The 17,153-nt window shown below is 64.0% G+C and overlaps 2 protein-coding genes and 1 long non-coding RNA gene across 4 annotated transcripts in view; 1 reads left to right on the top strand and 2 right to left on the bottom strand.

Moving 5' to 3' along the window:
• Positions 1-21: 21 nt before the first annotated feature.
• Positions 22-3,110, top strand: LOC101904344 (uncharacterized). Its single transcript, XR_009494728.1, has 3 exons — positions 22-445; positions 739-906; positions 1,131-3,110. It is a non-coding gene; the product is annotated as an uncharacterized lncRNA (long non-coding RNA).
• PANX2 (pannexin 2) lies at positions 2,741-10,283 on the bottom strand. The gene is made up of 3 exons (NM_001102225.2): positions 10,035-10,283; positions 4,272-5,702; positions 2,741-3,935 (listed from the first exon to the last, which is right to left on the bottom strand). The coding sequence occupies exons 1-3, from the start codon at positions 10,258-10,260 to the stop codon at positions 3,592-3,594; spliced, it is 2,001 nt and encodes a 666-aa protein (NP_001095695.2). The 5' UTR covers positions 10,261-10,283; the 3' UTR covers positions 2,741-3,591.
• Positions 10,284-14,939: 4,656 nt separating this feature from the next.
• The window catches only part of MOV10L1 (Mov10 like RISC complex RNA helicase 1), a 64,347-nt gene continuing 62,133 nt past the window's right edge, over positions 14,940-17,153 (bottom strand). For both annotated transcript variants that reach the window (XM_002687999.7, XM_024992872.2), the window contains one exon: positions 14,940-17,102. In XM_002687999.7, coding sequence (XP_002688045.3) covers positions 17,007-17,102 — 96 coding nt within the window. In that variant the 3' untranslated portion in view covers positions 14,940-17,006. The remainder of the gene's footprint in view (positions 17,103-17,153) is intronic.

Below are 17,153 nucleotides of genomic sequence, written 5' to 3'. Positions count from 1 at the left end.
GGCCGGGGCGGGCGGTGGAGGCGCGCGGCTTGCCGGGAAGCGTAGTTCGACGCGCCGTCTGCCTGCGCTTGCAGCGGGCCTGACCCGCGCCTGCGAACTACAGTTCCCAGGGGGCTGCGCGCGACTAGGCGAGGACTTCACTTCCCAGGAGGCCGCGCGCGAGAAGCACTGCCCGGCCCCTCCTCCCGCGCCAAGCTCCGAGGGCTAAGCGGCGGCCCAGGACGTGGGTTCGAGTCCCAGGCCTGCCGCCTTAGTGGCGAGGCGTTGCGAAGCGCTCCAAAATTCTTTGGCTGCAGCTCCCGGTCAGTAAAAGGGAGTGGATATTCGTGCGGCCTGCTATAATACAGAATCATCAATGCAACGCTAGAGGCAGATTCCAGACCGCAGATCGCGCCGGTTCGGGTGCCTGGGCGCCCCCTCGGCCTGGCGGATGGCGTCCGGGGAGGTAAGGGCGGGGGCAGGGCGGACGGGGTGCGGGGTGCGCAGCCGGACGGGGAGCCCAGAGTAAGGCCGGCCCCATCCGCCTTGCCTGGTCAGCTCCAGGAAGGGGGTGCACCCCGCCCTGGCGCCCCTGCGGGTCCTGGGCTCCCCCGTTCTGAGTTGAGACGCCCCGTCTAGCCTTGAGCAGGGTGGGCTCCTAGCCAGCAGTCTGAGCTGTAAGGAGCGGCTCCGGGCTGACCCTTACCTTCCAGGCTCCTGGCCCACAGCCTGGGCCCAGCCTCTCTGTCGGGTTGGCAGGGCACAGATTGGCTCTGCCCGCCCCGCCGGCTTGGCCACCCACACAGCAGAGCTGGAGCGCTGCCCTTCACTCCAGGCCTTCGCCCCGCTGGAGAGCCCGCCTGGCTGAGATGCCCCTGCTGAGCTGGTGTGAGGGATGCGGCCCGGGCTCCCGTCCTGGCTGTCCAGGTGCGGTCCGAGGTTCTCCTGATGCCCCTCCTCCCAGGAGAGGGAGGGCGCCCCCAACTGCCCTGCCCAGGACTGGAGGAGAGGAGCAAGGAAGCCGCTGTGGGCCGTATGTCCTGGGCCGACGGCTCCCGTGGGGGCCCCTCTGCCCGCTCCCCTGAGGTGCACCCCTGGCCCCGCAGGAGGAGGTCGGCCTCAGTGGGACTCTGACTCCCTCTGTTCCCCAGCCAACCAGGGCAACCAGCCAGTTCACATGCCCAGGCCTTGGAGGACACTGGACCCGAAACGTCCTGCCAGCCTTGGCTCAGGGACAGGGCTGGGGAGAGCAGTCCTGCCGAAGACACAGCCCAGGACTCAGAGCCGGGGTGCCCCCGCCCTGCCTCGCCCCGTGCACACAGCGCGTGAGCACATCCACGGGGGCTGGCACACCTCTGCTCTGAGCCAGGCCCTGCGTGGGCGCGAGCCCACAGGGAGGGGGCTGCCCTCCAGCCCTCAGGGTGGGGGCCCCTGAGGTCAGGGTGGCTTGGGTTCCTGGGGGCTTAACTGCTCTCCCAGGGAGGGGGCACCTTGGCCCCGGTGCTGGGGTCACCATCACCACAGAGCTGAGTGACCTGCGGGGCTGGCCCAGCCTGCGTGGGTCCTTGGGTCTCTTCCCCAGACATGGGGAGATGGTGCCAGCCTGAGAGGCAGGGGCCACGTGCCCTGGGACACTGGGCAGGGGAGAGCAGCAGGTATGGGCGAGTGCTTTCTAGGGCAGGGCTGGGAACCCTGCTGTTTGCTGTCTGGGGCCGTGCTGACCCTGGAGAGACCGGCCCTCCCAGAGCCGGCCAGTTCTTAGAGATGGTGAACAGCTTCGCAGGCCAGGAGGACGCCCGGAGCGCGGCGCCCCGTCCTCCTCGGGCTTCTGTGTGTCCTGGTGCCGCCCTTGGGGTCCCCCGGGCTGGGCCCCCGGCAGCCGGGGGCAGCCCGCCACCAGGGCCCCCAGAGTATTCACACGGGTCCTGAGCCTGCTCACCCTGCCTCACACGCACCGTTCCCGTGGAGACCCCAGGAAAGGCCCTGCCCACACGTCCCCCCGCCTGCCTCCTGCTCGGCCCTGGGCCCTCCGCTCGGGAGCTGCCTGTGCAGTGGCGGCCTCCCCAAATCTCGGGCCTCACTGTCCCTGAGTGACGATGGAAACCCGTTAGGATGCCATCCCTGGGCAACAGATCACCCACAGCGTGCAGGAGGGCCGCTCCAGAGAGGGCCTGCCTAGGGTCTCCGTCGGCCCTCCACACGGTGCGGCAGGTGGTCCCACTCTAACCCCCGCAGAGCCCCCTCGTGATTGTAGCCCTGGGGTTCCTGGCCCGGCTGCCCCAGCCACCTGCCTTCAGACCCCCAGGGTCTCCTGCCAGGGCCTGGGAGGCTCGTGAGTCCTCGGTGCACGCGTGGGACCGGCCGCACCCCCACCTGCATCCTGAAAGCCCCCTGCCCCAAGTCCCCGCAACACGGGCCCTCCTCCGTGAAGCCCTCCTGCGTCCCGCCAGCCCTCGCTGTTGCCTCGGGCGCACCTGGCAGCCCTGCCCTCAGGCATCCGCTGGGGGACGGCTTCCCGGGGGCCGCTCCGTCTCCACCGAGCCGGGGACTCACCCGGGGGCCCAGGGTGCACGCGTGCCAGCTGGGGGCCGTGGGCGTCCGCCGGGAGCGAGGACCGCACAGCCTGGCTCAGCTGCGGTGGGGCCCCTGGAGGGCAGCGGGCGTCTCCCGGCGCCCTGCCTCCCTGAGACCCCCACCCCGTGCAGAGAGCTGGAGCCCCAGCCGGAGCACAGGCCTCCGGCGAGACGGAGCACTCGGACTCGGGGGTATCAGAATAATCTTTATTGATATGCTGGGTACCTTGTTAACACTGTCACGATGTCACCGTGGCTGAGGTAACAGGGAGCCCCGCCCACACCAGCCCTCGGCTCCCACAGACCACCGGGGCCCCTCAGGCGCGGGACGGGGTGGGGGGGGTGGCGCTGGTGGCCTGGAGGGGACGTGGTTATTGCGTTGGATTCCTGCCCTCACTGGCCTCACCCCACGCTCACTCACGCACACACTCCACGCTTGTCGGCTCACGCACACACCCACTGGCACGCTGGCACCTTGCTCTCTGGGCACGCTCGCAGTCACACGCATGACATCCTTTGATTTAAAGGCATAATAAACGTACTCGCTAGTTACAGTAACCATAGTAAAATAAAGGACAGGTGGTCGGGGTATGAGGAGAAAGTGCATGTTGACCTCTGACTGGAGGGGCCCCGGCCCCTCCTCCAGGGCGCCCGTCCCTGCAGGGGTGGCCTGAGGCTGAGGTGCCACCCCACCCCCCGCGCCCCCCTGAGTCGTCCTGCCACCTCCCGGCCCCTCACAGGCCAGCATCCCAGGCCCTAGACAGAATCAACTAAAAAAATAAATTCTTCATCTCACAGCGCAGCGCCTGATGTTGGGGGGGTGTCGGCTCTGGGCCTTTGGGTGCGGGGCTGCACGGGGTCCTGGCCAGCCCCGGACCCAGCCAGCACCCTGATGATGCCATCCGGGGGGCCAGGGAGGGGAGAGGTGCTGAGCCCCGTGGCATGCGGGCGGGAGGCCGGGGAGCGTGGGCAGTGCCGGGCAGAGCAAGGCTGCCTCTGCCTGGGGCGCGGTCATGCAGCCGGCGGGCAGCCCCGGCCCTCAGAACTCCACGGTACTCACTACTGTCCTTGGCTCGTCGAAGGTGGCAATGAGGATCTGCTGCGGCGGAGGGATGGTGATGAGGCTGCCCACATCCTGGGGGGCTCTGGGGGCCCCGTCCTCCTCCTCCCGGGCCTCGTACAGGGTGCTGATGTGCAGCAGCGGGTGGGTGGCGTTGCGGCTCAGGATGGCAAGGGGGTCAGGCTTGCCCAGGCTGGCTGGCGACAGAGGGGCGGTGGCAGGGGCGGCGGGGGGCGAGCAGACGTGAAACGGGCCCCCGGGGGGCAGCACGCCCCGAGCTGGCTCTGCCGAGTACAGGGCCTCTTCCTCCGGGAGCGGGGCATCTGCAAACAGCCCAGAGCAGAGGGCGTCTGCAGGCCCCTCCCCACCTGCGGCCCCCTCCTCCTGCGCGCTGACGCTCCCCAGCACGGTAGCCTGCCTGGTCAGACCCTGGCTGCCCCAGGAGTAGGGGCGCCAGTTTCCAGAACCTTCTCCAGGAGCTGAGCAACCTCACAGTGTGTCCCCCCAGCCCTTCATCGCGGTTGCTTCCCCGGGCCCTGGGGCGAGGGAGGCGCCTGGGGTCACGCCCGCAGCTGGCTCCCCTGCCTGTCCCCACTTCCACCCGGATGGCACAATCCTTAGCCCGCTCACGGCCCCCGCCCAGCCCTGCCGGCCCCTACCTGCCGCGGGCGCCGCTGTCAGGCCCAGGGCGCACTCGTCCGCCTGGGACAGGAAGCCGCCTTCCTGACTCCGGGAGGCCGGCAGTGCAGCGGGCAGGGCCTCGGCCTTGGCCTTCTTGGTGCCCAGGATGTAGGGGTGCACGTCCAGGGAGAAGTGGCGGGCATGCTTCTTGTCGGCCGCGGGCCCCGCGTCGCCCCCGCCGCCCTTGTAGTGGTGCGCGGCGCGCGCGCCTGCGTCCAGCAGCGGGGCGATCAGAGTGTCCGTGGCCGTCTTGCGGCGCACGGGCTTGGGCTTCTCGGCCTTGCTGTTCTCCACGCGCATGATGGCCAGTGGCTCCTTGAAGGGCTGGGGCAGCGGGTTGCTGCTGGGAATCCACTTCATCTTCTTGCGGGGCCGCTTGACCACGGGCGGCTCGGCCTCGCCGTCGGGCTCGGCGGGGTTGGCGCTGGGGTCCACGGTCTGCACGCCCGCGTCGCGCACGGTGGGCGTGGCGTCGTGGTTGGACTGCGCCAGCGCCGCCAGCAGCTGCCGCACCACGTTGTCGTACATGAGGTCGCTCTCGTTGGTGATGAAGTCCAGCCGGTTGAGCGACTTGATGTGGTCCCGGTTCTCGTTGCAGAACATGGCCAGGATGTTGATGTCGCAGAACTGGGAGCGGCGCCACTGCCGGCGCGTCTTGATGCCCACCTTGTGCAGCTTGTCGAAGACGAAGTTGCTCTTGCGGAAGATGAAGAGGTGCGTGAGGTTGACCAGGATGACGAGGTTCATGGCGCAGAGGAGCACCACGTCCACTCCCGCCACGATGCGCTGCAGCTGCACCGACGGCAGCTTGCAGGTGACGCGCACGGCCGGGCCGCCCCCCGGGGCGGCGCCCAGCGCACAGGTGAACTCGTTCTGCTTCTGGGTGGCGTAGTAGGTGCACAGGTAGGAGATGGGCGCCACGCTGAGCAGCAGGATGAGCAGGTGCCGCGCCAGGTAGAGCTTGGCCAGGAAGTTGCTGCGGCCGCGGCGCTCCAGGTACTTCTCGAACAGGTTCTGCTCGGGGCTCTTCTCCTTCTCCGCGTTCTCGATGATCTCGCGCCGCTCGCGCTCCGTGATGCCCGGGCCCTTGGACTGGATCTGCTTCTCGATCTTGGGCGCGCGGCCCTCGGCCGCCCGGTGGTAGCAGTTGTCGATTTCCTGCAGCAGGAAGTTGAGCTCGGAGGTGAGGCGCGTGGACGCCAGGAACTCCCAGCCCAGCGCAGGCACGTACATGATCGCCGCGAAGGCCAGCAGCGAGTAGGGCAGCAGCTTGTGCTCGAACAGCGACGGCCACAGGCTGGCGTCCACGCCGGGCAGTGCGTCCCGCAGCTCCGTCCAGCAGTAGCCGCGGGCATACAGCGCCTGGTCGCGGGTGAAGTTGTGCGGCGTGTAGCAGTAAATGGGCTCCTCTGGGGGCGGAGAGGAGAAGGCGCTGGGGCATCGCACTCCTCCCGGCCTGCCGCGCCCGAGGCCCCTTCCCAGTCTCTGCTGTGTCCCGTGGCGTCTCCTCCTACACCCCCTCCCGCCACCCCCACCGCAGTCAGCTTTGCCTTGGGGGTGGAGGGTACAGCCCTGCCCACCTGGGGGGCAGAGATCTGCACTTGGAACCTCAGGCCTCCCTCCAGGTGCCACCCCCACCCCCAGCACACAGGGCAGAGTCCAGAGCAGGGGGCGCAGGCCACACGGCCCGGGGCCTGGCACCACCACCCATCCTGAAGAGGGCAGGTGTCCTGGGCGAGTCCTCCCTGGCCAGAGGTTACGGGGGCGTGACTGAAGAAAAGCGAAAGCGGCGCTGCCTGCCTGTGAGAGGTGAGGGGTGTCCTCCCAAGTCCCTCTGTCCTGGGGAAGGGTGGGCCTGAGTTCCCTGGACACTGGGTGGGCAGGGGAGCCATTCCAGGGATCGGACAGGAAGGAGTCATCACCCAGACCCCAGGGTCTGCCCAACACGCGAGAGTGAGAGCTCTGCCCTGAACGCAGGAAGAACTGTTCCCCAGGTGAGGACAGGTGCAGACCACAGTGGGAGGCGCGGCCCCCAGCCCGAGTCTCCCAGAGGGCAGGGCTTGGCCGCCTCAGCGCTGTCCTCAGGGCAGGGTGGTCTGGGCCCTGAAGGCTGGGTCACTGCGCTATCAGGCTGGGCTCCAGCCAGGGTGTGCCCTCCGGGGGCAGGCGCCAACACCTGGGGCCCCTCGCCTAGAGGGCAGCGTCCCGCTGGCAGGAGGCGGGTGCCCCAACCTGAACACAGCGGGCACCCTCCCCCTCACCTGAGGAGCCCCGGGGCGGGCCACTCAGTCCCCCTCTGCCCCAGCTTAAGCCTCTCAGCCCAGGAAACACAGACCAGAAGCAGTGGGGACCAGCACGCCCGTCTGTCTGTGCAGGCCTGCTGCATGAAGCTGGCCCTTGAGTGGGGAGGCAGCTGGTCACTGCCGGTGGCTTGCAGGAGCCTAGGGGCTGGCTACCCCATGGGCACAAACACCCCATAGGTGCCTCGGCCCAGTCCATGGAGGCTGCCTCCCTCTCACACGCGCAGCCTCAGGCCACCGCTGCCCCGTCTCAGCCTCGCGGCCTCCTGGAGGCCTCGGGCCTAGCATCGCCAGAGCGGGGCCCATGGCTCATTCCGGGTGTGCGGACCTCGGACTGCACCTGGCGGGCGCTGGGGAGTCAGGGGCCTGGAGGCAGGAGGGGCGCGGGCGAGTGGGCCCGGGGGTGGCGCTGAGGTGCCACCTGGGGGTACTGGGGGTGGGGCGGGTCAGGAAATGCTGCTCCCATGGCCCAGGGTCCCCGACGAGGACACAGGTTTGGGGCCTGGTGGTGAGTCAGGCTCCGAGAACATGGGGAAGGTGCAGGAGCCCCCCTCATGGTTGAGAAAACAGCATTTCAGTCACTTACTTTTGTCCTTACAGCCAACTCCAGGCCAGGAGGTGCTCTCCGCTGGGGGAAAGGGACCCTGGGGGGCAGTCCCCCAGTCTAGGCCCCGGCTGGGCCCCAGGGGAAGGGGAGACCTCTCCCGTGGCCGTGGTGCTGCAGGCACAGGGGAGGTGAGCCCCTCCGTGCACCGAGGCAAGGCCCCCACCCCGGGTCCTCTCACACCCGCCACCAGCCCTGCCTGCCGGGAGGGAGTGGAGGGGGCTCCAGCTCAGGGGAGGCCCAGCCCAGCACCCAATCTCTGTCCTTCCCCCTCCTGCCTGCTCCTGCGAAGCAGACCGCGCCCAGCAGGGAGCACATGTGGCACGCAGGCGCCTCAGGACGCACGTTCCTCCTGCCCTGGAGGAACGGCGGCCACGTGTCCCTGACTTGACCTGCAGGGGCCCGGGACCTGGGCTGGACTCTGGGGCGGGGGATGCGGTAACTGCTGGGCCACAGAGCCTGAGCACTGGGTACTCGGACACGGCGGTGTCTGCACAGGTGTCTGCCAGGGACCCGAGACACAGCCAGCTTGCGAAGGGCACCGTTCCAGAGGATGGCACTGTGGCCAGGGTCCTCCCAGCCCCTGAGCACCCTAGTACGCTTGGAGACCCTGCCCACCTGCAGGCACCTCGGAGACTTTGCAGGTTTGGCTCCAGATGCCTTGATAAAGCAAGTCACACATTTTTTTTTTCCAGTGTGTGTAAAAATGTTTATACTACACTGTAGTTGATATCTGTATACTGTATGCATGTCTAAAAAGGAATGTACATACCTTAATTAAAAACACTTTATTGCTAAAAAATGCTATGCATCATCGGAGCCTTCAGTGAGTCGTAATCATTTTGCAATAGTAACATCAAAGATCACTGCTCACAGATCACCTTAACAAATATATTAATAATGAAAAATTTGAAATATTGTGAGAATTGCAAAAATGCAGCACAGACGTGAATTGAGCAAATGCTGTTGGATAAACGACTTGATACAGTGTTGTCACAAACCTTCAAATTGTGAGAAAAGCGGTATCTGCGAAGCACAAGGAAACCAGAGCTGTACTCGGCTGTTTAGGAGAAGGCCCTCTGCCCAGGGCCCACATGACGTCTGGAGAACCTGCTCTGTGCTGCGCGCTCAGTCGTGTCCTACTCTTTGCGACCCTGTGGACTACAGCCCACCAGGCTCCTCTGTCCATGGGATTCTCCAGGCAAGCATACTGGAGTGGGTTGCCATGCCCTCCTCCAGGGGATCTTCCCGACCCAGGGAGCCAACCCGCATCTCCTGTGTCTCCTGCACTGGCAGGCAGATTCTCTGTCACGGAGCCATCGGAAAAGCCCCTGGAGAACCTGGCAACCCTTCAACTCCCCTCCTAGTGGTCCTCGCGCTCAGCTATGCCCCTGGCTGTCCCCTCCGTCCGTCACAGAGCAGGTCTAAAGGGTGGGCAGCATCTACGGAGCCATGCAGGTCTTCCCGCCATCAGCCACCCTCCAGCCGGGGGACACACACAGGCCTTGGTGTCAAGGAGGTCCCGTATGGCCGGCTCCTCACCATGAGCCGGACATCCAGCATGCACTCGCCCAGTCTCCGACAGGCAGATAGGGTGGACCCCCGCCGACGCCAGGGCAGCAAGTGAGGGTCTGGGCACTGGGTCCTCCTGGCCCAGCTGGGCCCCGGTGGGAGGGACAAGGATCCTCCTGGCTGCAGCAGGACGCCCCACCCCCCGGGGCTCAAACCCTGCAGAGGGTGGTGACTCGGTGCCGAGGGGACAGGTCGCGAGTGACCGGGAGTGTCTGAGCATGTGGGTGTGGGTGTGCCCTGCCCAGAGTTGGATGAGGCAGCCTGCAGTGTCCGCCCTGGTCACAGGGACCCCTGAAGGAGAGGCCTTCGAGAAAGCTGTCTGTCCACGTCCCTCAGGAAGAGCTGCTCCACCCTGCTGCCGCAGGGCCCTCTCTGCCGCGGGCTGATGGGTGCCCAGAGGCCTCCCTGGACATCTAGACCCTGAGACTGCTTGCCAGCCAGACCCTGGGTGGGGGTGCTGTCTCCTGTCTCCGGTTTCCCACCCACCTACCCCCGTGGGCTCCCCGGGAGGACGGTGGCCCCAGGACCGCACACCTCCCCCCGCCCCGCCTCACCTGGGGTCACTTCTCCTCAGAAGGCCCTCAGCGCCCCGACACTGAGTTCAACCAGGACCACGTCTGCAGACCCGAGCCTTTGACGGCTTGTCACGTGCACACTGCCTGGCCCCTGCCCTCCTCTCCCCACATCAGCCTCACAGGCTCAGCCTCCTGCTGAGGCCAGGGCGGTGCACTGCCCCCACCGCCTGCTCCTCCAGGCCCTGCCTGCTCGGTGGGCCTCTTCCCAAGACAGACCCAGGTTCCCAGTGGCCGGAGCATCCCTGGGCCCTGGATAAGAATCTGCCCACTTCGCAGGGTCTTCACTCCACACCTAGCCCCAGGACGCCACCCAGCAGCGGTCTTCGGTGTTCCCGGGCCTCATCACTTGCAGCCTCCTTTCCGGGCCCCCACCTGGCCACTCCTCCTCCTTTCAGACCCTGCCCACTCCCCCTCCTGGTCTCCCCTCTTCCAGGCCAGACCCCATGTCTCCTCGATGCCTAGACCGCAGCACCCCTCCACGCAGTGTGAACCAAGGGAAGGTAAATCAGTCCAGCGAGGAGAGACATGGGGAGGTAGCCCCAGCGACCCGCAACACCTGCACGGGCTCTGCGGGGAGACCCGGGGCACCGCGCCCACTGCGGGCCCCAGCGAGGAGGCCCGCGGCGGCTGGGTCAGCGAGGGAGACCCCAGAGGGCCCCCGCCCTTTCCGCCACTAGCCTCTGGCCTCACCTGCGAAGTTCTTGGTGAAGACCAGGGTGACCAGCAGGATGGGGACGAGCACGGTGCCGATGGTGACCACGCGGTCAAACGGCAGCTCCAGCTTGAGCTGCAGCAGCAGCGCGGCCAGCGCGCCCGCCTTGTCGTCCTGCGCGCCGGGCAGGATCAGCTCGCGCAGCTTCTCCCCGGCCAGCAGCGCCGTCGCCATGTCCGTGGACGGCTCCAGGAGGTGGTGCATGGGGGGCGCGGGGGACCCGGGGCGCGGGGCCCGCGGCGGGGGCGGGGGGCGCTCCGCCGCCGCCCTCCGGGCAGGGGTCGGGCCGCCCGGGCCGGCGCGGGCTGCGGGAGGCGCAGGGGCCGCCGCCCCCGCCTCGGCTGCAGCCCCGGCGCGTCCTTCCGGCGGGGGCGGCGGCGGGACCCCCGCCCCGAGCGGCGGGCGGCGGCTGCGGTCCCGCCGCGGGGAGGGGGCTGTTTACCTGCGGCGACTCGCAGCGTAGCTCCGCCCCCCACCCCCCACCTCCCCCCCGCACGCAGATGCGGCGCCGGCGATGACTTAGCAAAAAATATTTAAATGAAATAAAATGAATGAACAATGTCTGGTCCCTCCGCCTCCTCAGGGTGGGAAAGACGGAAAGGCCGAGCGGGTGGGGTGGCTTCCCTCTCCCGGGGCGCGGGGGCGGCGGCACGCGGAGGAAACGCGGGAAGACCTGCGGCGTCCCAGGCCCCCCTCTTCCAGCCCCGCGTCCCGGAGCCGCCCGACCGGCGGAGAGGGGTTCGCCGCCCGCCTTCCGCCTCCCGCAGTCCCTCTCCGCTCCCTACCGATGCCTGGCCGCCACGGTCGGCGCTTAGGCCCCCACCCACCCGGGGTGTTACGGACACAGAGGAGGGGTGCCGGCGCGGGGCGCCTCCTCATGGCCCCTCCACTGCAGCCGGCGTCCCCGTCGCCCACACCCCGACCCATGGCCCAGGTGGGCGTCCCCTTTCCCCTCGCGACACCTCCACGTGGCCCCAAGGCCTCTCCAGCCCGGCCCCTATCACCCTACCACTCTATCACCCCGTCCCTTTGCCACTGTCAAAGGCGTTCTCCAGACCGGCCTCCGGGCACAGGCTCAGGGGTCCCTGCCACCTTCCTGACCTTCTTCCCTTCCACTCGGACCCCGCGGTACCCACCCTCAGGCACCCCTCCTGCACAACCTCCTGGGTTAGGTCTTTCCGGCAGAGCCCAGCTGCACCTCCATGCCCACTGCCTGCGAGACTCACTTTTCACTTCACTCCTTCATGGCAGGAACCCAGGCCATTGTGAGGATGTACGCGTGGTCTTTGTAAAATACGTAGCACAGCTGGAGTTTCAACCTCATTCAGTAATTCACCCAAGCATGTTATGAGCACCAGTATTTGCAGGCCTTGGGTCACTGCGGTGAGGTAATCCCCTACTCTCTGTCCAGAGGTTCAGAGAGGGGGTTTATCCTGTACAAGCCTTAACTTCACACTTTTTAAAAACAAACAAAACACAAAACCTTTATGTGCCTGTGCTTTTAAAGATCTACGAATGTTCCCAAATGACGCCTGCCCCTGGATTCCAAGTCATTTACTTGTCTGCTGCTCACTGAGGGAGCTGGGCTGCCTGCTTTCAAATAACGCGCCCCCACCCCCCCCAAGCCTGAGACCTCCATCAGGGGCTGGCCCTTCCCCACAGCAGCACACTTTCTGGACTGGCTCTGCAGGATCCAGAGGTTGGCAGGTCCCCGCGCCGTCCTTTCCCCATGACGACTTAGTCACGGCCTTCCCTCTTCCCTGTACATCTGCAGGGTGGGGAGAGTGGAAGTCTACACCGAGTTGGGCCGCCCTGTTGGTGACCAGGGCACATCACCCGTGTCTCCTGCAATGTCCTGCTGGTTCTGCAGCTGCTTCCTGGACACATCCTAGCAGCCCCACTGTAAAGGGCTCGTCTCTGGTGTATCTCATTCTTTATTTAGGTCTGCACTGGGTCTTCATTGCTGCATGGGGGTCCTTTCTAGTTGCAGCAGCTTTTCTAGAGCGTGGGCTCAGTTGCTGCGTGGCCTGTGGGATCCTCCTGAACCAGGGGTTGAACCTGTGTCCCCTGCTTTGGTAGGAAGAGCCTCAACCACTGAGCCACCAGGGAAGCGGCTCTGGCTTATTTTATAGTCAGCCTGGTGCAGCGAGCACTGACCTCACGGGCTCTGAGTGGGCATGTGGCCATGGCCTGTGGCAGAGTTGCCACTGGAGCACAGTGGGTGAGTGACGGGACCCAGTGGGCGCTGTGGAAAAGCTGGCCCACGCCTTCCCATGGGACAGAGGGCACAGCTGGAGCCGGCGGCCCCATGCCTGCACCCGCGTGGCAGCAGCCCCTCCCATGCTGTCATCTCAGAAGACCTGGGTGTGGAGGTGACGCCCAGACCGGGGCTCTGAGTTCCCCGCCCACCCCCGCTTGGATAGAGATGGATAACAGGGTCTGCGCCCTCCCCAGGCCCATCTGGCCCAGAGTGGGGGGCCGGCCTTCCCAAACCCAGCCTCTGGGGTGGGACGGCGTTGCAGGGGGCAGACTGCCCTTTCCCACGACGATACCTTTAGACACCGAGACATTCACACACACAGTGCTGACGACCCATGGGGTCTGAAGAGTCGACACGACTGGACGACTAAGCACAGCACAGGGCTGACTGTGCCTTCTGTGTGTGTGCTCAGTCTTGTCCGACTCTTTGTGACCCCATGGGTAGTGGCTGGCCAGGCTCCTCTATCCACAGGATTTCCCAGGCAAGAATACTGGAGTGGGTGGTCATTTCTTCTCCAATACATTAACATGTGGCTTTTGACACATGAAAGACTTTGGGAAATTGACGGATGTTGCTACAGCAAGACGTTCTCATCTCTATTTACGTGATGTTTTATCAGTTCTTGTTATCAACGAAGATGAAAAATAGGAAAAGCATGACTCTGAATGCTGTCTAGTCCTGGCCCTGAGTAGTGCTCTCCCAGGAAGGCAGGTGGCTTGTTAACAGTGTGTTTCCAAGTCAGCTTTACTCCCACGTTGTTATGAAAGCTGCGATGTCTGCGTGTTGTGCGGAGCACACAGCTAATGATCTGAGAACACAGAGGAAGTTCTGGTTCCCAGATTCAGGTTCATAGTCTCACAGATTGGGACAAACGAGGCCCTCGGTGCACGGCAGATACAGGAGCGTCCCCTATACAGGAGCCTTCAAGTGGTGAGCGCTCACAGCCGTGGGCTCGTGTGCGCACGTCCAGCCCCTTTGGCTCACGTCTGGCACACACCCCTGCGTGCCTCCTCTCCCAGTGCTTGTGCTTCTGTGCACCTCACTCTGCAGGACTATGTGGAGTACAGCGGTGCATCTTTATTTCAAGGCCAGGATATCCAGAAGCAAGTGGAAAAACAGTGGTGATGTAGCCAGTACTGCTAAGAAGTGCCAAGAAATACTGATGGAAACGAAAGTGGGAATGACTGAGAGTGGGGCAAGGTGAAAGCATGGTCGCCGTCGCTCGCTCTCATAACCGTTCTGCCATCGGCACGACTCTCAAGAGCAAGACAAGCTCATGGGGCGTGTGGAGGTCTGCTGTGCACACCGTGCTGAGCGTAACACTGCAGAGGCGTGGGAAAGCGACGGAGGAGACGGAGAAGCTTCTCCGCGTGCGGCTGCAGGACCAGCACCCGCGTCTAGCCCCGCTCGGCTTCATGCTGATTTAAGAGAGAGCTAAAAGCCCGTGTGAAGATCTGAAGACCCACAGGGGAGAATCACAGGGTACATCCTGTAATGCCAGCCATGGCTGATTTCACGGGCTCAAGGCTAGAGCCAGCATCAACCTTCACAACGTAAAGTGGGTGAGATATGGTGGCTGCTGGGAATTTCCTGACCTGCTTTGAGAAATTATTGATGAAGGGGCGTATTTACCAGAGCAGGCTTTTAAACTGGATGAGACAGGACTGTACCGGAAGAGGATGCCAGGCTGAAGTTACATCGGGAAGGAGGAAAAGCTGATGGCAGCCTATAACGAAGCCAAGTACAGGCTGACTCCGCGGGTTGGTGGCAATGCTTCCAGTAACATGAAGCTGAAGCCTCTCTTAATTTACCACTCAGAGAGCCCACGAACCCTGAAAAACATAGCTGCGGGCTCTTTTCCTGTTGTGTGAAAAGTAACCCCAAAGCCTGGTCACAGCCTGTTTGCCAGGACTGGTTTTCCTACTTTATCCCAGAGGCAGAGACACCGCGTGGAGGAGGGCGCCCCATCCAACCTTCGCTGCCGACAGTGCCCCGGGCCACCCCGGCTCACAGGCAACGGTCACCCCAGCGTCGAAGCGGTGCATGTCACTCGTCCACCCTACGGACCAGGGAGGCTTTTACTGCCTTTCAAGAAATATTACTTACGTCACACTTTTCATCAGGAAGTAAAGGCAACTGATGAATCAGGAACAACCTGTGACAATTCTGGAAGGATGACATCTCCAAGGCCATAAAGAACACTGACTCTGCTTGGCATGAGGTTACAGCCATTACCGTGACTGGGGTTTCAAAGAACCTTTGCCTGTAGTTCACGATTTTTGTGGATTTGAGAAGGTGGATCAGGAGTCCAGAGATCTTCAGCAGCTCAGTGACCCTCAGAGACGCCAGAGCTGGATCTGCAGGAGGATGACGTCACTCAACTCCTTGCTGTGCAACTTGGGGGCCTCACTAACGAAGACCTGAGGGAACTGAGGCCGAGAAAGGAGGGGGAGAGGCAGGAGGAAGAGGAACTGACGAACCGGGGAGAGTCTGCCTGCAGGAAATGGCAGAGGACGCTCTGCTGGAGGCGGCGCTGCTCGTTTGTAGCGCCGTTCAGAATGCGATGCAGGGCTGCTGTGTCATCTACGACGATAAAAACAGCTATGACCCAGACAGCACTGCATGGTTTTTTCAAGGCAATAGAATTTAATCCAGCATGGAACCAGAACCTGTGCCATCGACATCAGATACGAGTGAAACTGCGACTTGTCTCTGGTGGCTGACACTCCTTCAGCTCAGCATTTTGTGCCTCGACCTCCTCCTCATGGGTGACTCTTCCTGCCTGTTCATGCGGTGCCAGTCCCTGCATGCTGGCTGTCACGCTGTTTTTTATACACTATTTGTATGAAAAGTATTATAAACCTATTACAGTACAGTACTACACGGTCAACTGTGTGAGCTGGGTACCTAGGCAAACATCGTTCAACTCACGTACAGCTCTCAGAACAGAGCTTGTCCATATGCAGGGGACTGACTGCCCTCGTCTGGAGCAGCAGAGGATGCTGGGCAGGACAGGCCAGGCCGAGTCACGCTGCTGAAACCACACCCGTCTCCACGCACCATGCAGCAGAGGGCCACTTCAACCTGAACTTGGGTGGCAGGTGGGCTGGGAGCTCTGCCCTGGTCAGCACCCCTCACTCTGGCAAGAGGCAGCCACTGCCAGGGGTGGGGGCACAGCATCTTTGGAGGAAGTGGATCCGTGAGCTGCAGCACTCAAACCCGGCAGCACTGTGTTGGCAGAGGGCTTGGCCGGTCCCAGCCCGCCGCGTGCCCAGGAAGAACAGACCCTCTGCGATGGCCTCGACTTTCAACTGAGCCCCGTCTGCACTGGGGTGCGGTTCTGTGGAGGCAGAAACAACGCGACGCTTCCAGCTGTGAAAAGACAGCTGGCCGAGGTCTTTGTCAATTGGACAAAAGTGAGCGTCAAATCACAATGGCTTTCTGATTCTGTTGGAGACACTGAAAAGGCTGCCATGAAAAGGTAACATTTACAACATGCTGGGGATGAGCAGCTTTTTAAATGAATTTTTGGTTGCCCTGGGTCTTCAGTGCTGTGCACGGACTTCTCTCCAGCTGCAGTGCTCAGGCTTCTCGCTGCAGCGGCTCCTTTTGGGGAATGCGGGCTCTAGGCCGTGTGGGCTCTAGGGCGTGGGCTGAACAGCGGGGGCGCAGGGCTAGGTTCTTCACAGCATGCGCTGTCTTCCCAGGTCGCAGATCAAACCCGTGTCTCCTGCATTGGCAGGTGCGTTCTTACCTGCGCCACCACTGGGGCCCCAGTGGGAACCAGGCTGGCCCACCAGGACCTCAACTTCCCACCTGTGAGCTGGGGTGAGGGCACTTCCTGTGCTCATAGCTGTCAACATGGGACAGGCCCCTCTGGGACTGGGGGTAGCAGCGGCCGTCACAGGGTGTGTGCACCAGGATCCTGGGACGGCTGCGGGAACTCCGCTATGGACATTCCCTGCCTTGTCCCTCCTGCCAGACTCCACACTCCACCTTTGCAGAATTCACGGGAAGGTCTCCGTGGCCCTGCCTAGCTGCACCAGGATGTGGGTGGGCAAGATGCCTGCGCCCCCTGCCCAACGAGCCTGCCTCCGGGCAGAGCTGGCACAGGATGGGGAAGTGGCTCAAGGGCCTGAAGGACACGTGAAAGCCTGGCCATCCCCCAACACCTACAAATCTGAGGCACACGCCTCACAGGTATCCCATTCGAGTGTTTATTTTGGTGACAGCTGCAGGGCTTCCCAGGACAGGGGCAGGCAGGTGTGGAGTTGCCCGCAGGGGGAGCGGGTGTCAGACCAGGGGCCCCACACCCGCAGCCAAGGCTGGAGTCCAGGCAGCCTGAGTCCCAGACAGCACCCCTCCGGGGTGGAGCTGGCCTCTGGCCGCCCTTTTTCAACAGGGTTCTGCTGGGCAGGGAGGGGCGGCCACACACCCAGGCACGGCTGCAGACGCGGAGAGGCAGGGGCCAGTGGGTGGGGCTCCCCGTGGGGGCTCAGGTGCCCACGGGACCACTGGGGAGGGGCTGGCGGCCGCTCCGCTTCCCAAGGTGGCTTTACGAGGGGCACTGAAGTTTCTTATGAAGCTGTGCAAGGGAAAGGGACGCATCTGTCACCCCAGGACCAGACGGAGGGTGGCTGCTGCAGCCCAGGGGGCAGGGCCGGAGTCCGTCCGCCAGGAGACGTGGCGCTCACTTCTGCAGCGGCTGCAGCTCAGGTGGCAGGTCGCACCCCGTGTAGACGCCGTTGGTGATGCTGTACTCTAGCAAAGCCCCGAAGCACGGGTCCTGCCGACACATTAGGGAGCGGGCTGGTTCTCACAGCCGTCCTGCGCCCCA

Source organism: Bos taurus, chromosome 5, assembly GCF_002263795.3.
Source record: "Bos taurus isolate L1 Dominette 01449 registration number 42190680 breed Hereford chromosome 5, ARS-UCD2.0, whole genome shotgun sequence".
In the NCBI taxonomy this organism is placed as follows: domain Eukaryota; kingdom Metazoa; phylum Chordata; class Mammalia; order Artiodactyla; family Bovidae; genus Bos; species Bos taurus.
Note: the sequence above shows the minus strand (reverse complement) of the source record. Positions and strands in the feature narration are given on the sequence as shown.